Raw genomic sequence first — 26,848 nt, forward strand, 5'->3', positions numbered from 1 at the left:
TGAGAGGAAAGAGGAGAGTCCAATTGGGGCTTATTTTTGAAAAGTCCTGGTTGTTCTGACTCGTCTCGGGGCAGGGCATTCACGAGCTCGCTCCCTGCGGTGAGCTCCCCTGCTCTCCCAGGCACCAGCCCCAGGTTACCTAACCATGGAAAGGAAGCTGCCCCCCACACAAGATAAATATAGGCTGAGTTATCTGCATTTTACAAGCACCAAGAATGTTATCTGAGGAAGCTGTCATTTTTAATGACAGCACAAACTTCCAATTACCAACTGGGTAATACACTAGGGAGCAGGTATGGTTTTATAAGAATGGCTCACAATTATTAAAAGTTTACATGATAACTTTTGAATAGGATATAAATACTTCTCACAAGGCAGGTGGGATTAAGTTTCTCATGTGGTCTACAGTCAAGGCTGGAAAAAAAGAAAACTGTTTTCTTGAAGATTATACCTTTTGAGGTTTATCAACAGCTAAGAAGCAGGGGGGTGCAAGGGGATAGTCATCAAGAGCCTCGCAAAGCTGAAAGGCTGTGAAAATGGCCCGTTGGTTGGTTCAAAGTCTCAAGTACACCCACGAGTTCACTGGCAAATCACAAACTCTGACAGGTCAGATGCAAGAGTTAGGGAGCCGGCAATAGAAAACGTTAGTCCCTTCCACCGCCACGGTCAAACATTATTCACAGAAGGAACTCAGATGCCAGCTACCTTTCGTGGCATGTACGTGCTTCATCTGCCGTCACACAGAACCACCACTGCCAGGTGCGACACGTGCTCCTCCACGTAGATTGGACAGCCCCTGATCTAGAAGAAGGCTACGATCTGTGAGTCTGAAATCACCCAATTCTTTGTAAAGTCCTTCCTGAAGACTCCAGTCTCCAGTGATCTCTCCATTTACTGAAAAACATTTTTTTATTCCCTTAAGTAATCTCTATGCCCGATGTGGGGCTTGAACTCACCGCCTGGAAATCAAGAGTCACATGCTCTACCGACTGAGCCAGCCGGACACCCCTCCACTTACTGAATTTTAATTTGACTTGTGATATTACTACTTAGCCCCAAGCCTTGCTCCAGACAGACCAGGGTTCCTGGGGACAAGGTGTCTTGATTTCAAATCACTTATAAGGCAATCAATGAAGACAAGTGCTACATACTCTCCTTAACAACAAAGCCGTCGTCACAAATATAATTAAAAGATTTAAAAATCATTAGCTAATAGCTGTGGGTGAAGAATCATTGATATACACTGATTTACGAAGCAAGTCAAATGTGTTCTCAAGCGGCCATTTCTGCCACACTGGCAGAACACTGGAGGATCTGGGGCCTCTTCACAGCCGCCATCCGTGGAGGGAGGGTAGAGCCACCTATGGTTTCGGAGCCTTCCTTTCCCCTCCTGTCCCTACATTAATCTACCTGCCTTTGCTCCAGAGGATTCTAGGGCTTGCTCAAATTACCTGCCAGTCTTTGATGGTACACAGGGTTAGAGGAGTTATCATTGGAATAAGACACGGAGAAAGCCATCAGGAAAGCTAACACAACAAGAAGGCATACATTTTCATAGTGCCACAAAGGATAAATGTTCCTGCCCATCAAAAGCTAAGTTTATGATAGCAATTAGGAAGTATATGTAACTCTAAGATGAACACATGTTATATGCCAATCGTATCTTTAAAAAATTTTTTTTAAAATATTTATTTATTTTAGAGAGAGACAGAGCACACGCAGGGTGTGGGGCAGAGAGGGAGACGCAGAATCCAAAGCGGGCTCCAGGCTCCGGGCTGTCAGCACAGAGCCCGACATGGGGATGCGGGGCTCAAATCCATAAACCGCGAGATCATGATCTGAGCCGAAGTTGGCCGCTTAACCGACTGAGCCACCCAGGCGTTCCTATGCCAATCATATCTTAACAAAAATAAAGTTTAAAAATAATTGGAAAGTATAAGCATCCAGCAAGTGAATTGGCTCAATAAATTTATACTTCCACATAGCCAAATACCAGTTAAAATTATGCAGATCTATTTTTATTTTTATTGAAATAGCAAAGATGTCCATCCTATCATGCTAGGGGAAAAGCGTTACAGAATAGTATGCATAGTGTAATCCTACTTCAATTAAAACCACATTTCTATGCACATATGCATAGAAAAATCAGTTCTACAAGTGGCTACTGCTGATTTGTGGGATTATGGGTAATTTTGTTTTCTTATCTAGAAGTTATTTTTCTCTAACAAACACAGATTACTTACATAAGAGATAATGGTCCAAAGAGTCCCCATTCCTTTCCTTTTCAACAGACATTAACAACACTTCTCAGCTTAATAACAAATATACTTAGTTGAGGTTTTCTCAATGAAAATAAAACATCTATACTCTAACCTTTTTGAGAAAAGCTGATTATTTCCAAAAGTGTTTAATAAAAAACCAGAACTCCACCAATAAAGAGTGGATTATAAGACTAAGAGCTAACAAACCACATAAAAAGGTGGTGAGGGGGGGGTGGGGGAGAGAAATCCTCTCTGAGATAAGGAAACAATCAATTTACTAGGGGAGCAGTGGCCTTCTAACAAGTGAAAAGGAAAGGAGACTCAACAACCTGTTTCATTTTCTATAAATAAAACCTTAGAAGGCATATTGCCAAAGAAACACAAGTCAATATAAACCTTTATACACTGGGCTGCCAAACTTCACTTTTAGACAGTATATTAATTATGTAGTCAATAACCACGGGTTTCATTAGTGTATTAAATACCACAATCAATATTATTTATACTTTTCCAAGACAGGCCACTCAGGGAAAAAAAAAAAAAAAAAAGCAGGGGAAGGGGAAATTTTGACCCTGCAGTTCAAAAAAGAATAGCACACTAGAGATTAGCAAGGCTTTAATGGAAAGCATAAAACACTGAAAATATGGACAGAAATCAGATTATTATCCTTTTATTTATTTTTTTTGTCTCTCACAGTGATACTGGAGGGAATCCAAGAACCATTTAAAATGAAGGCAAATGATTAGATTTTCCCTAATTGCTTAACGCTGATGTCATGGTGTACGCAAAATAAACATTGATCTCGGAGCGAAGAGAAATAGAACATGAACAGCCTTTCGAGGTAAACCATATCCAAGAGAATTCCAAGAACTGCGGGCCAGAATCTATTTAGGCAATCCTCAGGGACCCACTTCTCTTAAGAGCGTAACCGTGGAGCCAATTTCTGATGCTCCTCTACTGGTGATCTGATTTTTAGAAGGGGAATCTGCTAAACATCCTCCCTCCAGAAGGCTGCCCTTCCCCAGAACAACTCCATGGATTTGCTGGTTTGATCACGTGGTCACGGAGACGAGCGAGCGGCAACTGATACAATGGTGTTGAGTCAGGGCAAGGTGGTAGGTCAGCGCTCTTCACGGGCAGCGCCCGTGAGCAGAGGGCAGGGCGCCCGGCACTGGTAGATGGGAGACTGGTTACTGGGCTGAACGCTAGATGACCACCTCCAACCCACAATTTGTCAATCCAGAATCGTGCTGAAGACTGTAATTTTCTAGTCCGTGCTTTATAAGCAAGGTCAGACAGAAAAGAGCTTCCATAAAAATGGTTGAGGCCCCAGCCAAAAAGGGAAGTACAGCCCGACGACCGTCCTCTGAGACCAGAATGTGTCCAAACAGTCAGTGGGCCTGAGAAAGGCCCTCTCTGTCTGTGCTGAGGAACAGGAGTCATCTCGCCTAGAGCTGGCCGCTTCCTCCCAAAAGAGGACAGGTAAAGATGAGACCGACAGGACAGCCTCGTTCTCCACCTCCACAGAGAGCCGCCATACGCCTCACCGGCACGAATCAAAAACCAGGTCCTCCCGCTGCAGGCTGCCTGCAACACTGCCTGGGTGCTCGGGGAGGGATGTGCAGCAAATGCCAAGTGGTGGGTCGCGGCAACCGGATAGATAATTAATATGATTAGGAACACACAGAGCAAGCATGCTCTCGCTGACTGAAAAGCTCAGTCGCATAATTACTGTTTTCTTACTGGCTCACTGTCTGTACACATTTCAAAGCCTGGTTGGTGTTAGACTGCTGTGTAAACATCAATAAAATCCCAAAGTGCCAGATCATCGGCATTCCTGGGTACAATGGCTTTTTGTTTCTAGTTTTTTCACTCTTTTAAAGATGCATCTTAGGGTTGCAAACATTAGGAAGAATGATCTCTACGCTTTGGACTAATCTGTGAGTCTGTAATGAGTTAACATCTCCCCCAAGTGAACATTTATTATGAAGGCTAATTAATTGCTTTCCAGTTACAAGAACCCTTTGCATTCAAAGAAAGTAGGATTCACACACAGAGAAGCTTCTGTTTATTAAAACAAAGCAGGGGGAAACAAAGAGCTTCTTCCTTCAAAATCCCTTCTATTTAACATAGCTTTAATCAAGAAATGAAACCTACAAATGCAAAAAATATGTACAGGTAGAAAAAGTATACATTCGCCAACCAAACTGCAACATTAATTGAAGTAAAAACTAAAGCAATGCTTTGTAGTTGCCTGGATGTCCCTGGGGGACAGCAAGTCAATGCTTATCAGCCTTCCTCAGAAGAGACAATTTTGATTAATATCAGACCCATCTGACTCATCTATTAAACCCCGAAGGAAGGATATTCTTCAGATATAAAAGACATGTCTTTGATTAATAATTCTACCCTATTGCCATTCCAAGCATTAACAACTCTGTGGCACCTCTAGAAAGGAAAGCCTTTGAATTCTAGAAAGACACACTAAAATACAGGTTCCGCACAGCCACTTTTCGGCTCTCCCTCCAGAGAAGGAACCCAAGTTGTGAAGGTGTCACCACTGGAGAGGCGGAAACCCAAGTTACATAATTTATTTCACTGTCTGCAGATTTAGGGTCAATTACTTCTGACATAATTCCTGCTTGAAGATAATGAAATCTTAATATCACTGACAAAAGCCTCAAGACAGAGGGACTGGCACTACACCTCCCGCCAGCTGACCCGCTAGGTCTGACACAGTTTACACCTCAGCCACCTGAGCACACTGTCCTTTGCCTACCAGTGGGTTCCAAGATGCGCCTGAGAGAGGAAGCGCCTAGTCCGCCGCAGAGAGGCTCTATGCACTGGGGAGCTAATGTGGAATTGTCACAAGGGGGGTTGGGGGGGGGGGACTGCGGGAAGGAGTCTGTTTCATTTCAACTCTGCTTTTTCAAACTTCCGCCCAATCAGCACTGCTCTGCTCACATCATCAGTGCGTTTCTCTTGATGTTCATGATCAGCCTTCTGCCATATTCTCTGTAGTCCACGGGCTTCACGTCCATCACAGTGGCCTTAATTCGAGACTCATCCTTTGAGAAGAGAAAAGCAGTTCGTAAACGAAGGAAAGCCCGTGGCATGGAGCAGTGGTGATAACCCCCTTTGCTTTAGAGGTTTCAATGATCCCGGCAGGAGAAAACACAGAGGCATGCTGGATTTAGTGTTCAGTAATTCCAATACAGAAAAAGTCACAAGTGAGAGCCAAGTCCAGAATTCTGGGGCTGGGAGAGTGGGGAGAAGCCCCTCTCCTTCCCTCATCCTTCCCTCATGCTCCCGAGCACTCAGAAACCTAGAATCCAAATGGGATGGACCTAAGCGGGCTTATCAAGGCCGATTTATTTTCTTTGCCAAGGTGGTAACAGGAGCCCCGAGACGATGAGTGAGGCGCTTAAAGCTACACAGTTAGTTCTGCAAGCGGTGTGAAAGCAAAGGCACCTGAGGCAGAGGAGGGACACCTGGCCTGGGTCCCATCTCGGCTCTGCAACAGACCACCTCTCTGTGCCTCACCTTCCCGTCCATACCATGAGAGGCTGAATGACCCTTCAAATGGCCCCTGGATCTCACCTCAGACACTCTATCAGACATTTGCCTTCCTACTCATTTAATGCCCATAGAAACGAACACATCTGTTAGCAGAATACATCCATCAGGGTTAAGGTCTAATAGTGAAAAAGAATGGGGAAACCCCAAAATAAGCAGAGATGTTTTCAGAAGCCTCCTCCTCACTCGTTCATCAGGACTGTGCAGTGTCTTTAGAGGAAGCACGATGTGATACCCAGAAAGGATACACAGTGTAGTGCAGGGGCTCACACGCTCTAGTGTGTGTGCTCAGTAATCACTAGTCCGATTTATAAGCAGAGTTAAGAACAAAGCTCTGAAGCTGGGGGCTGGAATCTTAGTTCTGCCACGTGCTGGCACAGGACTTGGGCAAATGACTTGTTCTCTGTAAGCCTACAGTTTCTCAGTGGTAAAACAGGGATAACAATAGTTCCTATACATCCAGGTTACTGGCAGGACCAAGTGAGATGCTATATACAGTAAAAGGTGTAGGACAGTAACTGGCAGATAATAAGTGACCAATAAATGCTGTTATATTATGACTATACAATTATATGATGCTACAGGCAACTTAAAGGAATTTTCAAGGTAATTTTAACTATGTGTGTTCTTTGTTTCATACACTAACTTTGGAGCTTAAACCTCATGGAAGATGTGAATCCACTAAACACCTTACCATTCTTTGTCAATACATAAACAAAAACCCCCAGGTTTTAACTGAAAGGACCATAAGCATTTTCTCCCCAGATGCTAGACACTGGACAAAACCCTCAACCTCTCTAAGTTAGGTTATTCCTCTGAAAATGGAGATAATAACAGTACCTCAGTGCTGGGCAGACTCGAGGAGTGATAAACGCAGGGCACTTAGTACTGAGTCTGGCACACAGCAAGCAATGATGTGACAGCTGTCACTGCACTGTTGTTGTGGGTGACAAACAGTAGCTTCCCACTGCTAGCCCGCCTGCATCCCAGGTGGCCTCACTTACATTGTAGGTCTCTAGTTTCACCCTGATCTTGAATATGAAAGTTCGGAAGTTGGCATTCTGGAAAACTTCCTCAAATGCTTGCTCATTCTGCAAAAACAAATGTAAAACTTTAGGCATGGAAGCTACCAGACCATTTGAAAATATCTATTAAGATTTTTGAAGGGGCGCCTGGCTGGCTCAGTTGGAAGAGCGTGTGACTCCTGATCTTGGGGGTGTAGGTTCAAGCCCCACATTAGGTGTAGAGATTACTTAAAAATAAAATCTTTAGGATTTTGTTTTTAAAAAAGAGTTTTGAAAAGACTTTTGAGAAAAATCTCTCTCAAAAAAAAAAAAAAAAAAAAAATTACCCCCAGTGGTTTGAATAGGAATGACTGATCTAAAGGCGATATTTCATTACATAAAACTGTTTGGGTAGAATTTTATTAAAACAATTAAAATACTCTACCTACAGTAGTCAAAGTAAGAGAGACAGAAAGTAGAATGGCTGCCGGTAGGGAGTGGGGGGACGCCTGGGTGGCTCAGTCTGTTAAGCGTCTGACTTCAGCTCAGGTCATGATCTCACGGCTCATGAGTTTGAGCCTCACATCAGGCTCTCTGCTGTCAGCACAGAGCCCACTTCAGATCCTCTGTCAGATCCTCAAAAACAAATAAACATTAAAAAAAAAAAAAAAAAAAAAAGGAAGAATGGTTGCCAGGGGCTGGGGGAAGGGGAAATGGAGTTACTATTTAATGCATGCACTGAACTTATACTTAAAAATGGTAAATTTTAGGTTATGCATATTTCAACATAATATAACAAAACAAAACCCAAAAAACACTTAAAAATTTTTTTTAAATGTTTATTTATTTTTGAGAGAGAGAGAGAGAGACAGAGAGACAGAATGTGAGCTGGGGAGGGGCAGAGAGAGGGAGACACAGAATCAGAAGCAGACTCCAGGCTCTGAGCTGTCAGCACAGAGCCTGACGCGGGGCTCGAACCCACAAACTGAGACATCATGACCTGAGCAGAAGTCAGACACTTAACCAACTGAACCACCTAGGCGCCCCCCAAAAAGCACACTTCTAAACTTTAAAAGTTTGTGATGGAATAGGGGCACCTGGGTGGCTCAGTTCATTGAGCGTCTGACTCTTGATTTCAGCTCAGGTCATAATCTCAGGGTTGGTGGGTTTGAGCCCTACCTCAGGTTCTGTCCTGAGTGTGTAGCCTGCTTGGGATTCTTTCTCTCCCTCTGCCCTCCATCCCTCAAAATAAATAAATAAACTTAAAAAAAAAAAAGTTTGTGATGAAATACATCTGAGGCTCAGCATGTTCATGGTAAATTAAGAATGGGGGGGGGAGGGGACAGTAAGAAAAAAGCTCAAGTTGCCATACATGATTTAAACCTCTACATTTACAGAGATTTGTGAGCAAATGAAGCCAGGGAGGTGGGGTGGGTAAAGACTAGGGAAAGTATGAAAAACAGTTCTCTCCTTCTTTATCTTACCCCTCAAATACTATTTAAACTTTTGTACCTTTAAAAAAATTTTATTTATTTATTTTGAGAGAGAGAGAGAGGGAGGGAGGGAGGGAGGGAGGTGGGCGGAGAAAGGGAGAGAGAGAATCCCAGGCAGGCTCCATGCTAACAGCATGGAGTCTGATGCCGGGCTCGATCTCATGAGTCATGACCTGACCTGAAATCAAGGGTCGGACACATAACCAGCTGAGCCACCCAGGTGCCCCTCCCTTTTTGTTTTTTTAAAAAATTTTTAATGTTTATTTTTGAGCGAGAGTATGAGTTGGGGGCGGGGGGGCAGGAAGGACACAGAATCTGAAGCAGGCTCCATGCTCTGAGCTGTCAGTACAGAGCTCAACGTGGGGCTCGAACTCATGAACCATGAGATCATGACCTGAGCTGAAGTCGGACTCTTAACCAATTGAGCTGCCCAGGCACCACTGCCCCCCCCCCCACCTTTTTTTAAAGTAATCTCTATACCCAGTGTGGGGCTTGAACTCACAACCCCAAAGATCAAGAGTCACAGGCTCCACCAGACTGGGCCAGCCAGGTGCCCACTAATTACACTTATTTAAAGAAAAAAAAAAAAAAAAGTCTGGTAAACAGAGAGGGATCACAGAAAGTATTTAATGCATATAAATGCGCATAAAATAAATTTGCAGTCCTCTGGGCCTTCAGATATGTAAATAAAACAATGTGTTAAATCCTAAGAAAATTAAATCAGCTGTCATTATTCTTCTAAGATTAGGGAAAGGCTGGAGTGCATACTCCAAGAACATCATGGTTCCTGAGGGAAGAGTTTCTATATGTCCTCATTCACCAGCAGTAAAAACAGTCAAATGTAATAAGCTCATAAAAAACCCTGAAAAGCTGCCTCAAGCCTTAAAATCTGATATGAAAATAAAGAACCAGGCAAAACAGATAAAAGACACCATCATATTTTAAAGTCAATTCCAGTTATTTCTATAAAAGGGCTTGTTGGCATTATTTTCAGAGATCTCACAAACAATTTAAAAAAGAGGTGTGTAGGGGGGAGCCGAATGGACAGAACTGAAGATAGGAAAGAATAAGAGAAAAATGTGCCAAAACAAATGACAAATCTTTATTCTTAGTGGTTTTTACAAGTATTCTAACCAATCTGGAAGAAGTCGGAGAAAAATACACGGATAGATGCTAATTTGTAGGGCCCAGAAAACACAGCTTTCATTGGTCATCTTTACACATTTTATCTAAGTATCTTTCCTACATTTAGCATAATTAGTAATCTATTCCCTACATTAAATAAACCAAATATGTGAAAATAAGGATTTATCAAAATGAAACATAGAGTTACCTTATGAAAGTAAGTTACTTCATAAAATTCCATCTGAAGACCTAAAGTAGCAAGTACCTTCTATCTGAATTTAAACCAGGATTTGACTCAACTTTTCAGGATGGTGTATGTTAAAAGGGCACATCTGTACTTCAGGTTTCTTCAGAAGATGTCAAGTGACTGAGGGCACACCAACTTTTGTGTGCTAACAGTAACAGGAGAAATAAGTGGTTTACACTTGTAAAAAGCTGCTTTTAAAGCACTTACTTTTTAATTTTTTTTTTTTTTAAAGTAGGCTCCACACCCAACATGGGGCTTGAACTCACAACCCTGAGATCAAGAGTTGCATACTCTGCTGAGCCACCCAGGCACCCTTGAAACACTTTTATATACATTGCCTGATTACCTCATTGTTGGTACACCCAAAGTGGACAAATTTGACAGAATCAGATGAGTCTCAAATAATCATCAGACTGAGAAACTATATACAACACCCAAGAGAAATTTAAAAAACTTAAAGAGCAAAAGGGTGTTATTGGCAACTGTTACACTAATAATAAAAGAGGGACCAACCTTCTCTTTTAACTCCCCAATATAAGCAGTGGTTTGTCCAATGATGGCCTCCGCAGACTCCTGGAAACAGGTGACCCACTGATTCTCTTGAAAATCAGCAATATTTGCCTAAAAAACACATTACATATTAATTTAGCAAAGAAATAATAAAAGGAAGACACACTCAGGAGACTAGAAGATTAACTTTTTCCATTCATTAAAATAATTCCCAGGGGGAAAAAACCCCATTACTACCACATATGCTATATTCTTTCCAAAGAGTGTGAAAAATATCAAAGAAAGAATTTAAAACATAAGTCTGGATCACAGCAGGAACACGATATGCTGTGGGTATGTGGTTTCAGATCTCAGTGGAGATAACAACCCAACTAAACTCTCCTGCAGACATGGAATCCAGGCACCCTGGACTTAGTTCCTTCCCCTCCAGCCGCAATGGCCTCTGGACTAAAGGTTCTGAATGAGCCTCCAATGAGTGAGGACAGGTTCTCTGCATTTCAAGCTGTACATTCTTCAGTCACTGGTTCTATAAGGCAATTCTCAGTCACTGCTGAGCACCCCAGACTATTTAAAAGCCTGAGTCAGGGGCCTTCCTCCAGTGGCCAAACTTGCCTAGCAAAAGAAATGAGCTTGGATCAACTGTCTCCAATTGGACCATGATGTAAAATTAAATAGGGGAGAGTCAAGGAAGAAAGTGGATCACAAAGAATCCATTTGCTGAAGTAAAAGTCTTAGTAGAAATAAGAAAGCACAGTTTTTTTGGGTTTTTTTTTAAGGTGTCATTTGATGAGTCTACATTTTCACTTGGCATATACATGGAGCTTTACTATCAAAGTTATGATGGAAAAGTAAGGGGACAAGAAAAGTTACAAACACTCACATACACAAGAGAATGTGTCTCATCCCAGTTCACACCTACAGTCTGCTTACCGCGTGCCAGAATCCTAGAGGCAGAGCACCCTCAACAGGGTTGAGAATGGCACAACGAAGGGAACACGCTGGGTCCGCACCTTGTGAAACCAGTGCCCTGGGGTTCCACTATCTACGAGCCTCACAGAAAGGCTGATCAGCCATCTAGACAACCTTCTCCATTCTCGTTCGATGGAGTTTATGGTTTACAGGAATATAAAGCTTAAATGTAGAACTTTCCTGCTGAACTAACATTTTGAGGGGCAATTAGAATATAGAAAGGACAAGTAAAATCTTTTTTTTTTATCTGAAAAGATTAAAAAAAATTTTTTTCTATCACAAGAGTTTTCACTGCAGGGGGAAAAAAAAAAAGGAAAATGCAGAAGAAACTAGAAATCAACCAGAAATAACTTCTATCAACAGTATGGCATTTGCCCGCTCAAGTCTGTTTTCTGTGTGTGTACATACCTCAAGACTATATCGAACATATGATTTAAAATTTGCCATTTTCAATTAATAACCTGAACATTTATTCATGTCATCTTCAAATACTTTAACTGTGGAAAACTGTCAAATAAATGGCAAATTCTGATGCTTGCGTGGTATTCCACTCCACAGATAAAATAACGGAATTAACCACTATAATATTAAGGAAGTTAAGTTGTATTGAACTTTTCAACATAACAGAGTAACAGATAACTTTACACAACTGTAACATCTCTGATGATTTCTTGGAAGAAATTCTCTCCAAGTGTTTAATGTGCCAGAAAACATAAATATTTTTAAGGCTCCTGATATGTTCCTGCCAAATCACCTTCTAGAAAAATAGGAGAATGCCTATTTTTCTTATACCTTTATTATCATTCAGTATTATCATTTTTTTAAAGCACACCCTTCACTTTAAAAGTTTTAAAACCGAAAGAAACAATTCTTACAATGCAAAAAAGCCACACTCCCACATCAGCACACAGTCACATTCCCGAGAAGTCAGCTCTACCGAGGGCTAAGAGGAATAGATTATCTACAAGAAAAATAACTAAATATACGCATTGGCTGTATAATTACTGCTCTCCAGAAATGCCATTTCAAATTAATTTATCTTCATAACAGTTAGCAGGAGAGTGTCACCAATGTTGTAATTGTACTACATGCACAGCAACTAAAATCAGCTGGGCATCTAAATGCAACTCTCTGGTATGAAAAAAAGCTTTTAGTAGGAGAAAACAGACTGCTATTCAGTTGAGCGAAAGGCCCCTTACTTTTGTTCTTGTAGAATAAGAAGCTCTTTAGCACTTACTCGTCTGCAGGCTTCCTACCACAAGAGATCTTGTTTTGGCCCTCGTCTCTACCGTGGCGGGTGGGCACGTGGTAGGGACTCGAGAAACACTACAGTGTCTCAACTACCCATTTTACTTACTGACAGGATCATGCGGTACTTGAAGCTGGGAAATTCACTATCACACTTCTCACAGCGGTACAATCCATTCTGTTGATCAATCACTTTCTTAAAGCAGTCCTGAGCTGGGCAGGCTTGATACATACAGTTCTCTTTGCGAAGAAACACAACTGTCGCCACACAGCTAAAATAGTCGGCCTTCAGGAGAAAAGAGTGACATGAGAGACCTGGAACACAGGGCCTACGTCCAAGAGGGACTCAGGGGCAGCCCAAGCTTGCCCTGATATATAAGTGGTAAGTGTTCACATATATGAATCCTTAAGATCACAATGTGATTACAGGGAACGATTCATGCTATAGTTTCTGAAATCACTTGTGCGGACTGCAAAACCTACAAAGGTAATAAACTAAGATTTATTTATTTTTTTTATTTATCTTTTTTAAATTTTTTTTAACGTTTATTTATTTTTGAGACAGAGAGAGACAGAGCATGAATGGGGGAGGGGCAGAGAGAGAGGGAGACACAGAATCAGAAGCAGGCTCCAGGCTCTGAGCCATCAACCCAGAGCCCGACGTGGGGCTCGAACTCACGGACTGCGAGATCGTGACCTGAGCTGAAGTCGGACACTTAACCGACTGAGCCACCCAGGCACCCCATAAACTAAGCTTTAAAGCAGATTATTCCTAGGGTGACTAGGCTCAGTCCGACTTCGGATTGCGTCAAAATCTCCAGGTTTGTGAGTTTGAGCCCCGCAGTCAGGCTCTGTGCTGACAGCTCAGAGCCTGGGCCTGCTTTGGATTTTGTGTCTCCCTCTCTCTCTGCCCTCCCCAGCTCGCACTCTCTCTCTCAAAATTAGACATGAAAATAATAATAATAATAATAATAATAATAATAATAATAATAAAGCACATTATTCCTTAATGAGAAAAGTGAATCCTAAAGTAGACTAAATTAATTAAAAACAGAAAAAGACTATATGAAAAATAAAGACGTCAGGAGACACAGATTTGTATCTCCCGTTCCTCTGACCCTCCAAAGGTTAACATCTAGGAAATACAGCGCAAGGCAGGAAAATCTAGTGCAGCGATGTTCAACCATCCTCCCACATTAAGAACGATAGTAGTGGTTTCTGGGGCCTGGAGTCACCTTCATCTTTGTCTAGGTCACAGTGGCAAACGTTTTCTGTAGAAAGCCAGACGGGAAATACTTTAGGCTTTACGAGCCTTTTGGTCAGAGTCCCTGTTGCAGCTACTCAACTCTGCTGCTGTGGCACAGAAGCATCCACACACAATATGCAAATGAGCACATGCGGCTGTGTGTCAACCCCTGGTCTAAGCCATCCGGGTGGAGAAATCACTGATAAGTAAATGTAGCAAAGGACTAAGTCATGTGCTTGGACTTTTATGTTGTTGTTACTGGTTTTGCTTTTTAACTCTCACAGAAAGGATACAGGGTAAGTAATTTTGAGGGGTGAGCAGTTTCCTCAGGGTGTACTCTGAATTTGGAGCCAGGTCAGCAATCTCTGGGGCTTCCCAATGTCTTAGAACAAAGAAGGCAAAACCCAATAATATGGGTATTTAAAGAGATTTGTTGAGCCCTCTATCTAGAAGGCTCTAGAGAAAATAAGTCTCCTAGGAGAATGCCTATAGAATTTTCTGTATTTTTAGGTAAGGTCCAGATTCAATTCATGACTTTATTTATTTATTTAAAAAAATTTTTTTTTTTTAACGTTTATTTATTTTTGAGACAGAGAGAGACAGAGCATGAACGGGGGAGGGTCAGAGAGAGGGAGACACAGAATCTGAAACAGGCTCCAGGCTCTGAGCAGTCAGCACAGAGCCCGACGCGGGGCTTGAACTCACGGACCGCGAGATCATGACCTGAGCCGAAGTCGGACGCTTAACTGACTGAGCCACCCAGGCGCCCCAATTCATGACTTTAAAGTACAGGTACAGGGGAGCCTGGGTGGCTCAGTCAGTTAAGTGTCTAACTTTGGCTCAGGTCACGATCTCATGGTTCGTGGGTTCGAGCCTCGCATCGGGCTCTGTGCTGACAGCTCAGAGCCTGGAGCCTGGAGCCTGCTTTGGATTCTGTGTCTCCCTCTCTCTCTGTCCCTCCCCTGCTCGCACTCTCTCTCTCTCAAAAATAAACATTAAAAAAAAATTAAAAAAATAAAGTTTAGGTACAAATGGGTACTCTCCAGGCATGATTTTTCTTTTCTTCTTCCTCTTCTTCTTTTTAATGCTTACTTACTGTGAGGGAGGGAGGGACAGACAGAGGGAGGGAGAGACAGACAGAGAGAGAGGCAGAGAGAGAGGGAGGGGCAGAGAGGGAAGGAGAGAGAGAGAATCCCAAGCAGGTTATGTGCTATGAGCGCAGAGCCCAACGTGGGCTCAATCCCACAACCATAAGATCATGACCTGAGCTGATATCAAGAATCAGATGCTTAACTGACCGAGCCACCCAAGCGTCCCTGATTTCTTTTTCTTTCTTTCTTTTTTTTTAAAGTAATCTCTACACCCAATGTAGGACCCAAGATCAAGAGTCACCTGCTCTTCTGACTGAGCCAGCCAGGTGCCCACAGGCCTGATTTATTACACACAGTCTACCTGTAGATCTAAGAAGAAAATTGGGAAAAGAGAACCTGAAGAGTGGCTGTTCCTATGACAAGACAATACCTATCTGTCTCATGTTTAAGTCTCAAGATGCCATATGACAGCATCATCAGATGCCGTTGACGACAATGAGGGATAAGGGAGTATAGCGAAACAAGGGGGAAAGGAATAAAAACTGTATTATATAATATGAAAACAATAAAAGTAGGAATTGCTCTTTTGGGGAGCATAAAGGAGAAATAAATGACTTAAATAATGAACTGCTGGCAGAATACAGGTTTAGATCAAGACAGGAAGAGAGTCATTACATACAAACATTGAAAGGAAGCTGCAACTAAAATCAAATACCAGAGCCGATTCCCATCAGAGAACAGTGGCAAAATCTCAGCCCGTGAGAGTTTAATACTGTACAGCCAGTGAGGGCACGTGTGAACTGCCTGATGTCTGACCCTGAGCCTGACTAGTGCTCAGTGTTAGCTATAACCTCAAAACCCACCTTCTTGGTGTGTGGGCACTTCAACTTGTAGGCACAATCAGCAAACACAAACATAGACCCGAAGTTATTACCACTTCATCAGGATCCCTCTAAGAATTAACTCTCTAAGTCAGAGTTTCTTTTTTTTTTTTTTTTTTCTAAGTCAGAGTTTCTAATGTTTTTCTGCCGCAGGATACCTGAGGGATATGACATAGCCTATTAGTAAGCACGACTCCCTCACTCTGGTGATTCTCAACTGTCACGCCATGCTCTGGTCAGACCTCCAGGTAAGAATCACAGCTCTGAATGAATGTCTGACAGGTGGTACCAGAAATCAGGTTGGAAAACTCATCCTTCCGCACACTCTATATGCTTTTGTGAAGAAAGTTAGGAATGTGGGCTACCTTGTCACCATGGCCTAGGTTCTCTGATTTAGCCTCATATAGAGTTTTCCAGTTGGTGTTGCTACCTCCTGTTCCTCCACTCTTTAGATCAGAGATGGAAACACCATCTAAGGCTTGTCCTTCAGAGTCAAACCTGAAAAATAAACAAAGAACAACAGGTACTTTATTATACTTATTGAATATGCTACTTGTTTCTAGACATCAGAGGCTATTCACTAGCCCCCCCCACCTGTCCTACATTCATAGGTCGTGGTCACATGGGCTGAAATGATTATGTTCCTCCTTGTATCTTAAGCCAACTGCAGGAAGTGAATGACCTCTTTTCATCTCAATTGCTCTGATGCCCCCCAGTGGTCAAGAAAGACAGTGCCAGAATATCACAGAACTTTTTCTTAAATTAGCATCTGTTATACACAGTTCTTTAGGCTACTGATGCTCATTCTCAGCAAGTAGCCACATTTTTATCATCACTGAACTGTATCAGTATAGAAAGTGACAGTCAGCATATTGACTGTCACGTTTTTTGTGGGAAAAAAAAAATTTCATGGTAAAAGATCTTATAAGCCTGATAGAGAATCTAAAGATTACGTAACCCGAAGTAATTTAAGATATTATCTATTTTCTTGTAGATTTATCTTAGTGAGGTTCTACCTATGCCAATATTAAAATTAACATTAATTTGTGTTGCATTATGATTAAAACTGATTATATTTCCTGAACACATATCAGCTGACATGAAGGAAAACGGCTCAGAAACATACTTGAGGGAGGGAGGAGTCAGTCTGAGATTAAAAACATGCCAATGTCATCTAAAAGGAGGATAAGTGAAAGCTAACCACAGAGAGAGCAGGCTCCTTAAAAAGGGACCATGTCACAGAATGGGTGCCGCCCTAAGCTGCAGACAACTGCCTTCACATTCTGTCAGGGAAGCGGCTAAATCCGTCACAGAAGCACAGCAAGGTCCATAAATCCATTTCACCACTATCTACACCAGTTAACGGTTTCAAAAACTCCAAGGAGACATTTGCCACCAAAGATAGCTCATCAGGAATCAGCAGAGCAAAGACTGAAGCAGCCCTTCTTACAATAAAAAAATTCCACATTGGAAAAAAGAAAAGAAAACAACAAAAACCCCTCCACATTGTTACAACCAAGATCAAACATCTCCAACCCATGCCTAGGTGGGGTGTGTGCAGTGAACTTCTCTTTGATCAACGGCAGGTTATTTTATTCTGCAGACAGCCGTGTCTTTTTATGTTGACCAGGATCACTGTTAGTGACAAGTAAAATATGAAGACCTTAATGTGGGCATGCCATTAACCTGGGGTCAAGCTCTAGAGCCTGAAAGAAAATCAAGCGAGAAGGACAGACCACAGCTGTGGTTATTTCTGGTCAGACTATGAGCGGGACCTGCCTTATAATGCAATGCCAGCTACCAGAATAGCTAAATACAGATACGTGTGGACCATACTCAGGAGGCTGGCTTAAGTGTCACGAACACTCTAGTAGATGTTTCATGAAACTACTCAAACACTAGTGCTACTACTGGTTCACATTACACTCAAAATAAAAGTGAGAAGTATGTCACAGGAGCGAATTGTTTAATCACTAAAACCCTAAGACATAGGTGGAAACCAATACAATCCCCTGGGACTACAGCTACACAAATTATTTAAGCTCAAGCTAAAGTGTTTTTCCCTGACCACATCAATTCTTGCACACTATGTTTCAGTTTGAAGTGCTCTTTAAAGGCAGAGTTTTAACACCCTAAAAAGCCAGATAGAGTGCAATCTTAACAGGCTCTCATCCGAGTGCCTGGGAATAACAAGGCAGTGCCAACAAGAGCCCACTGTTTCCACTGCACTTTATCAGAGTCCAGTGAACACACCGGAAGATGTGCTCAGCACCAACAACTGGACAGAACGGGGAAGTACACTCTTTGCCCACACCACAGAAGCCCACAGCTTTAAACCTAGGCAAGAAAGCTGGCTTTAGCTTACGGTCCCTCGGGTCCCGGCTGGAACAGCCTGGCCCCACCCTACTTTGGCAGGATAGAGGTCAGCATGCGGCACGTCCATGCTAACTGCCTCCTCCGGAATCTCTGGGTTTGTCATGGGATTACAGGCTTGTCAGTTTAAGGGCTTTAAAGCCATCCTCTCAGAAGGCATAATGCCTCCGAGAAATAGAGGAACTGCTCCATTCGGTAACAAAGCCCTCTGTTCTGCAGACAGCTCACATACTGATCATAAGAACCAAAAGAGCCACTTCTTCTCAAAGGCCGGGCTCAAATGACCCCTTGGTTTAGCCCCAAAATACCTACCATCCACGAAGCTTATAGGCCTCCGGGATGTCAGGATTCACAATGACCGTGCTTGAAGACAGTACAGAGAGGCTCCGTCCACCAAAATCAGAAACTCTGGCTCCTTTGATAGCCATCACAGGTTGTCTAGAACCATCAAATCTATCAGCCTGGGTAACAACAAAAACACCAATCAAATACAGTGAACAGGTGTCACTGTCAGGAAGAACACACAGAACATGTTTATAGAAAACAAGGAACACAGTCAATAGTAGAATAAATGCAATAAAATAGTACATGGAGTCTATCCAAGTTAACCTCACTCACAGGAATCTGTTCAAAGATACATTAAAACTAACCTAGGGTTAGAAGAAAGATCACCTCTCTGTATAAAACTTAAATCATAGCATACCTCACAAAAGTAAATCGAATAAAGAATTTCAAATATTCCCTAGACAGCTCAATCCTTCATTAGGAAGGGCCTACATGGCCAAGGCCCCACAACTCTTTTTTTTTTTTTTAATTTACATCCAAATTAGTTAGCATATGGTGCAACAATGATTTCAGGAGTAGATTCCTTAGTGCCCCTTCCCCATTTAGCCCATCCCCCCTCCCACAACCCCTCCAGTAACCCTCTGTTTTCCATATTTAAGAGTCTCTTCTGTTTTGTCCCCCTCCCTGTTTTTATATTATTTTTGTTTCCTTTCCCTTATGTTCATCTGTTTTGTCTCTTAAAATCCCCATATGAGTGAAATCATATGATATTTCTCTTTCTCTAATTTCGCTTAGCATAACCCACAACTCTTAAGACAAGACAGCCACCCAGCTCTTTACATCTCTGCCTTCTGCACACGCTCTGACTGCTCAGTACAAATGCTCACATCTTCTCCCCACAGAGTAGTGGTCACCACTTTCCCCGACATGTCCATCAAATAGATGTCTCTCTTCGAAACTTCTCTGTTGTTAGACTTCACTGTGATTTTGGTGGCATCTTCATAGCTCTTGCAGATCCCAATTACGTCTAAAATACAGGCACAATGTGTTAGCAAAAAACGGTCAAAGCTCCCATTACAGCATGATCCAAGGTTGAATGGCGAGCACTTAAGCCTTACATTTCCCTTACATGTTGCAAACAAAAACTAATAATCCCAACTCTCTTTGCTCTCATTTGCAGGCTTACCTATCAGAGAATCTTTAGACTTATTCTCCAGGTCACCAATCGCTGTGAAATCAAACTGAACTGTTGGTAAGTGATGACCATCTTCACAGGGCACGACGGAAGTCTCATTATTGAAGGTCATCTCATAGTCATTTTTAACAGCTGTGAACTGTTTGTTAGCAATCTTCAGGGTGCCTTTAGAGATGTAATAGACCTGCAAAAGAGGCCAGGTGTGGAACGTGGGTAGTCTATCAGATTAAACCACAAATTCCTCACCACTACGCCGTTCTCCGAAGGACGAGAGTCCCCCATACCGCTCAACTGTTTCAGTTCTCAACGCGACACCACCATACCTTGTTCATGTCAATAAGGGGAAAAAACTTGTCCACTTGCTCGTTGAAAGCAGTAGCTCTGATTTCACCCTGCAGAAACAAGCAAGAACCGGTTAGAATTGCGTCCATCAGGTTTTACCACTGAAAAGCAGGACACCGTGGTGTCAAAATGACATCTTTAAGCAGTAACACAAGCACAAATGGGATGTGTGAGAGGTCTACAGATGCCCCAGAAACACGTATTTTGTGGTCACACATTCAAGCTATTAACCCCAGCCAACAACTTGGGTTTAACTAGCTGATCCTGTTACGGTGCTTTATGAACCTCAAATTAGAACCCTAAAAACAAGGCAAAACAAAAAAACCCACGATGAACCTAGTGATTTTAATATTCTGACAACAGAAATAAAAACAAATTTTGAACACTGACACGAATGAAGCCCACAAGGAAGCGTGATGAGCCAAATGAATCACCAGCTGCCCTCACGTTGGCGTCAAGCGAGGGATATATTCGGGAGTCACTGTCAAAATGTTACAATAAGTCACGTTTTCAAGTTGCTTGTGATTTGATTTTCACTTTACTTTTCTGTCAGTCAAAGTACTATAGATGGGGACACCCAGCTGGCTCGTTGGTGGAGCACGTGACTTTTGATCTCGGGGTTGTGAGTTTAAGCCCCACGCTGGGTGTAGAGATTACTTAAAAATAAAATCTTCACTTAAAAAACAAAAACAAACTATAGATGGATAAGAAACTTAAAAAAGGCTCAAATTTTTGCCAACTGACAGATCACACCAATAATTTGGTAAAAAATTAGGTTCTGATACTGATTCTGCCATCACACAGTCAATACATTTGGGATATCACTCCATCTTCCAAAAACTAAAAACCCAAAACAAACCACCAATTTTCCCCCGCCCTTGCAGAAGTTTGAACCAATAGGATGTAGGCAGCAAATTATGGAAAGAGCCTAAATGTCCATCAACTGATGAATGGATAAAGAAACTGTGGTTTATATACACAATGGAATACTACGTGGCAATGAGAAAAAATGAAATATGGCCTTTTGTAGCAACATGGATGGAACTGGAGAGTGTGATGCTAAGTGAAATAAGCCATACAGAGAAAGACAGATACCATATGGTTTCACTCTTATGTGGATCCTGAGAAACATAACAGAAACCCATGGGGGAGGGGAAGGAAAAAAAAAAAAAAAAAAAAAAAAGAGGTTAGAGTGGGAGAGAGCCAAAGCATTAGAGACTGTTAAAAAACTGAGAACAAACTGAGGGTTGATGGGGGGTGGGAGGGAGGGCAGGGTGGGAGGGAGGACAGGGTGGGTGATGGGTATTGAGGAGGGCACCTTTTGGGATGAGCACTGGGTGTTGTATGGAAACCAATTTGACAGTAAATTTCATATATTAAAAAAAAAAAAAAAAAAAAAAAAAAAAAATAGGATGTAGGCAGCAGCTTGAAAACAATGTGTGAAGTACATACTAGGAATTATAAATAAAACTAACAAACAGCTAACGAGACTGTCGAGAGATTCCACAACTTGGATGTTTTGTCTCTTCATCATGCTTTGGTTTTGTTTAAGTATAGAGTTTGCACAGCCAGAATCCATCTCCCACAAAACCACTCACTTTTCTTTTAAAAAAAAATTTTTTTTAACATTTATTTTTGAGACAGAGAGCGAGCAAGCATGAACGGAGGAGGGTCAGAGAGAGAGGGAGACACAGGATCCCAAACAGGCTCCAGGCTCTGAGCAGTCAGCACAGAGCCTGACGCGGGGCTCGAACTCCCAGACCACGAGATCATGACCTGAGCCGAAGTTGGCCACTTAACCGACTGAGCCACCCAGGCGCCCCAACCACTCACTTTTCAAGGTGGCTGTTATATGCCTTCTGCTGTGGCCCAAAGCAACACTTTGCTCATAACCAGACATCACCTCTCAGGGCTTCAACTTAGCCTGCTAACAAGTCAGACAGAGTGTCTCTGCTTTCTACTGCTCATGAGGCTGCTTATACATTTAAAAAACTAATTATTGGGCACCCTGGGTGGCTCAGTTGTTAAGCATCTGACTTCAGCTCAGGTCATGTTCTCACGGTTCGTGAGTTCAAGTCCAACATTGGTTGAGCATGAGCCCCGCTTCTCTCTCTCTCTGCCCCTTGCTCACCTGCCTCCGCCCCCAAACAAACAAACAAATAAATTTCTACAAATGCTTTCATTTAAAATCAAGGATTTTAGAAGTGCCTGGTTGGTTCAGTTGGTACAGCGCGTGGCTTTTTTTTTTCTTTTTTTTTTTTAAGTAATCTCATCTCTACACCCAACGTGGGGCTCAAACTCACTACACCGAGATCAAGAGTCACATGCTCCATCAAATGAGTCAGCTGGGTTCCCCGAGCATGTGACTCTTGATCTCAGGGTCATGAATTCCAGGCCCCTGTTGGGTGTGAAGCCTATCTAAAAACAATAATTTAAAAAAATTGCTTTTCAATAAAGTAAAATAAAACGAAGGATTTTATTTAAGACCTTTAACCCTTTGCACACAGAGAGCCATCAAAAGAATACAGACAGGAAAAACCACAATAACAATCATGTTTATTTTTGGCCTACTACTGTTCCTCATCTCATAGGCCTGCACAGAGATGAGCCCTCTGTTTCTTAGGCTCCTCCTATTTCCCCACTTGACAAATACTCACACTTTCATCAACTAGTTCTAGGGAGAAGAGCTTCCCTTCCCCCCGGGAATTACTCCAGGTACGGATCTGACTTTTGTTGGTAACTCGAGCACAGATAGTCCACCTAGAAACCAAACAGATTATGTTAGTGCTCAGTCTTACGTGGGAAATGTCTAAAAGGGTGCCCTATTATCTTCCTATAGTCTTTATCTTATGCATATTCCATTTTTCAATATAAGCTGTATTTTAATCCAGCTAATTAAAACCCCAAGAGGACATACAGGTTTGACAGTTTATAGAATAAGCAAGTAGTAAAACATACGAGATGATTTAACACTAACTCATTCTCCTGTCAAATTAGTAAATTTATAAACCCTCTCCCTTCTCCAAAAAGCATCACCAAGGCAACGGTATCCCCTTAATGAAAGGTTCTAAGCTAGAAAATGCAGTAATACCAGCAATTATATTTTGCCACTATTTTCAATTATGGGAACTGATAAAACTGGTGTCAAACTTCTGTCTCCATTCTAACACACACTGAATATAAATACAAAATTATGGAACACGGTATTGGTGAGCTACCAAAGGAAAACACACCAAAGTACTATGACCTCAGACAGAGGCCACTAAAAAAAGGAGGCACAAGATTCAATCAATATCCAGTCTTGGTGCCTATCCTGGTTGGCACGTGTTGGGCACATTAGTTACCTTACTCCTTACCCCTACACTGCAAAGAGTTGAAGAATGAATAAAAACATAGCTGAAAGAACTCTGAAAAGAGAATTCACTCATTCTCAACTGCTAAAATCAAATGGAAAAGAATTATAAGAAATATCCAGGGGTGCCTGAGTGGCTGAGTTGGTTAAGCGTCTGACTTTGACTCAGGTCATGATCTCATGGTTCGTGAGTTCGAGCCCTGTGTCGGGCTCTGTGCTGACAGTTCAGAGCCTGGAGCCCACTTTGGATTCTGTGTCTCCCTCTCTCTCTGCCCCTCCCCCACTCATGAGCTGTCTCTCTCCCTCTCTCTCTCTCTCTCTCTCTCCTTCAAAAATAAATACACATTAAAAAAAAAAAAGAAATATCCATTCAGGGTATAGTAATGCAGTTATACTAATAGTACAGATTTTTTTAGTCACCTAAATCATACTAACAATTTTTAGACTAAAAGTCACTTATTTATATGATGAGAAGATGAAATGTCTTCTGAATTACAACAAATATTAATTTTTTACTCCTGATGATAAATGGATTTAAGGCATTAAATATTTTTCAAATCAAATTCTTTCAAAATTAATGAAACTCCATAATCTACAGTAGATTGCTTTTCTTGCCTTTTTTTTTTTTTTTAAACATTTATTTATTTTTGAGAAAGAGTAAGCCGGGGAGAGGCAGAGACAGAGAAGGAGATACAGAATCTGAAGCAGGCTCCAGACTCTGAGCTGTCAGCACAGAGCCCAATGTGGGGCTTGAACTCACAGAGCGTGAGATCATGACCTGAGCTGAAGCCGGACGCTTAACCGACTAAGCCACCCAGGAGCCCCATTCTTGCCATTCTTTTATGATAAGAGAGTTAATGGTTGCCACAATTTGTACCCTCTTCCCCCTCTGGAGGGAAAAAAAGAGATGAAACTTACTTTATGTATGATAGCCCTGAAGTTCGCATATACATAATGCAAGAGCCCATAATAACCCCTAGCATCATACTGTAAGTACATTCTGAACGTACTCTATGGAAAAACTCACTTGGATTGGTAAGGGGTGAGGCTGGCGATGGGTACCACTTTGACCTGTGTTCCTCCAGAACCTGTGTTTGCTAGGTTGGTAGCTCCAGCTTTTCCAAATATCTTTGAGGCACCATAAGTCTTAGATGCAGTGGAACCTTTAAAAACAAACACAAAGAAGGGCAATCATTGGTCTACATAAATTTTATGTAAGTTTTGTAATAACTCTCAATTACTGAGGTGTTGCTCATGAAATCATACAAAATGAGAGGCAACGAGTTTTTCCTTTTTATCAATCAAGAGATATGGACATCAGAGACCAAAACAGGCAGCTAGAAAAGAGATGGAGAATGAAGGCTGGGCACACAGAAGCTTACTACTTTATTTGCTGACTTAAGCTATGACTGAGGTCAAGATGATAATAGTAGTGAGTCCAGACACTGCTCTTTCAGAGGCCTGTCCTTTTTAACTTTTTTAAAAAATTTATTTTGGGAGAAAGGGGGGGGGGGGGAAGGAGGGAGGGAGACAATCCCAAGAAGGCTCCACACTGCCAATGCAGAGCCCGACACAGGGCTCAAACCCACAAACTGTAAGATCAAGAATCGAAATCAAGAGTTGGATGCTCAACTGACTGAGCTGAGACTCATCCTTCTTAAACTATCTTCTTGTATCAACGGGAGACATAATGGGTCAGAGAAAGAAAATCAACCAACATCCTTCACTGGTCAAACCAATGGCAAGTCACTGCATGTATAAGAAAAAAAAAAAACAGAAGCGGGGCGCCTGGGTGACTCAGTTAAGTGTCCGACTTCAGCTCAGATCATGATCTCACCATTCATGAGTCTGAGCCCCGCATCGGGCTCTGTGCTGAGAGCTCAGCCTGGGGTTGCTTTGGATTCCGTGTGTGTGTCTCTCTTTCCGCCCCACCTCTGCTCGGTCTCTCTCTCAAAAATAAACATTAAGAAAAAAAAGCAGAAGAAAAGGTTAGGAGGTGAAGGACACAGTAGATGAACCATCTGAGGTGAAGGACACCAATACCTATCACAAATATTTTACCTCAAAACATCTTCAGAAAACGCACTGTTCTCAACTGGTCTATAGGACTGAAAGGTCTACACTGAAGTCTATGCGACTGGGTTTAGTTGGGGGCAAAGGGCAACAATCAGTTTTTGGTTCAAGACAACCAGGTGGCTGGGAACCAAGATCCCTTCTGCCTCTTTACCCAAGCCTAAGCAGCTACTGTGCACTTGGAAAAAAACAGGTAATTAAAGCTTATAAACACTGGAATTCCTTTATATGCACAGTTTCTATAAAGTTTCAACCTCCAAATTCAGAAAATGTAATTTAGTCCAATTACTTCAAATCTTCTCTATCAAAACATTTCTTTAGAATGGAATTTTGCTAGAGATGTAAACCTACCATTATTCAGCATTTATTTACTGAGTTTGTACAACCTGTAAGACATTATTCTAGGTATTTGTAGCATTACAAAAAAATTTTTTTTTTAATTTTAGAGAGAGCATGTGCATGAGCCAGGGAGTGGGAAGAGAAATAACCTTAAGCAGGCTGCACGCTCAGCCTGGAATCCGATGAAGGGCTCCTTCCCACAACGCTGGGATCATGACCTGAGCCAAAATTAAGAGACAGACACAACTGACTGAGCCCCAGTCACAACTGACTCAGGTGCCCCAGTATTTGCAGCATTTAATAAAAACCATACAGACTGTCCTAGATCTTAACAATTTCCTATTCTAACTGAGGAGTCAAGAGAGAACTACACATACAACAGTAATAATTGCATCAAGACTATGCAAGGAAGCAAGTGAACTTCGCAGAATACATGTGTATATGCATACGTAATATCATCAAGAAGATAGTTATACAAAACATGCTTCCCCTCAATACACACCCAGTCTTTTTTTCTTTCACCACCCAGTTGATGTGTGTTTAAAAAGCATTAACTGACTTTTAAAAATAAATGTTAATATAAGCCAAAGACAGACAACTGGGAAAATAAATCTGTGAGAAGAAGGAAAGGAACAATATACGATTTGCATTTCAGGCTTAAGGAAGTGACTTTTACATTATTTACCATGTTAGTATATCTATGCCACTACCTCCTTCAACAGAACATAATTTGAGAGTTGTGTATAAATAGATACACGTATACAGGGGAGCTAGATGGAAGGTAGACTGACAGATATTGCAAGATAGATACAAACATCAAAGAACAATGAAGTCCCATGTCCTGAAAGTTTCACAGCCACCTTAGTGATGCCTTAACCTTGTTTTTCTTAAAATCTCAGCATTTAAAATTAGCAATTAATAGTTGAGAGGAAGAAAGGAGGGGGTGTATGAGACACTGTGACAGAAAAAAAGGACCTCTAAAAATAAATCCAACCAAATTCCACACATCATCATTCTCAATAGTAGTTCCTAAAGTGAAGGCCAGAAAGTAAACAAAATGATTCCATTATAGCCTCTCAGGACCTACTGCAGAGAGTTAAAGAAAGAAATGATTTCTCATCCATGAGACTGAGAAGCAGAACCTATGACCGGTATAAATGATACCGTCTTCACATTAAGATAAATACCCGTGAGGGCCCCAAATGGGAAACTTGGAGAGAGACAAGCGAAATTCAGTT

General features: G+C 41.8%; 1 protein-coding gene across 3 annotated transcripts in view; it reads right to left on the minus strand.

Moving 5' to 3' along the window:
- Positions 1-4,312: 4,312 nt before the first annotated feature.
- The window catches only part of RPA1 (replication protein A1), a 74,558-nt gene continuing 52,022 nt past the window's right edge, over positions 4,313-26,848 (minus strand). For all 3 annotated transcript variants that reach the window (XM_042915523.1, XM_042915524.1, XM_042915525.1), the window contains 11 exons: positions 24,226-24,361; positions 22,504-22,606; positions 19,828-19,896; positions 19,496-19,688; positions 19,197-19,336; positions 18,337-18,485; positions 16,017-16,149; positions 12,543-12,719; positions 10,220-10,327; positions 6,842-6,928; positions 4,313-5,329 (listed from right to left, as the gene is read on the minus strand). In XM_042915523.1, coding sequence (XP_042771457.1) covers positions 5,222-5,329; positions 6,842-6,928; positions 10,220-10,327; positions 12,543-12,719; positions 16,017-16,149; positions 18,337-18,485; positions 19,197-19,336; positions 19,496-19,688; positions 19,828-19,896; positions 22,504-22,606; positions 24,226-24,361 — 1,403 coding nt within the window. In that variant the 3' untranslated portion in view covers positions 4,313-5,221. The remainder of the gene's footprint in view (positions 5,330-6,841; positions 6,929-10,219; positions 10,328-12,542; positions 12,720-16,016; positions 16,150-18,336; positions 18,486-19,196; positions 19,337-19,495; positions 19,689-19,827; positions 19,897-22,503; positions 22,607-24,225; positions 24,362-26,848) is intronic.

Source organism: Panthera leo, chromosome E1, assembly GCF_018350215.1.
Source record: "Panthera leo isolate Ple1 chromosome E1, P.leo_Ple1_pat1.1, whole genome shotgun sequence".
Lineage (NCBI taxonomy): Eukaryota > Metazoa > Chordata > Mammalia > Carnivora > Felidae > Panthera > Panthera leo.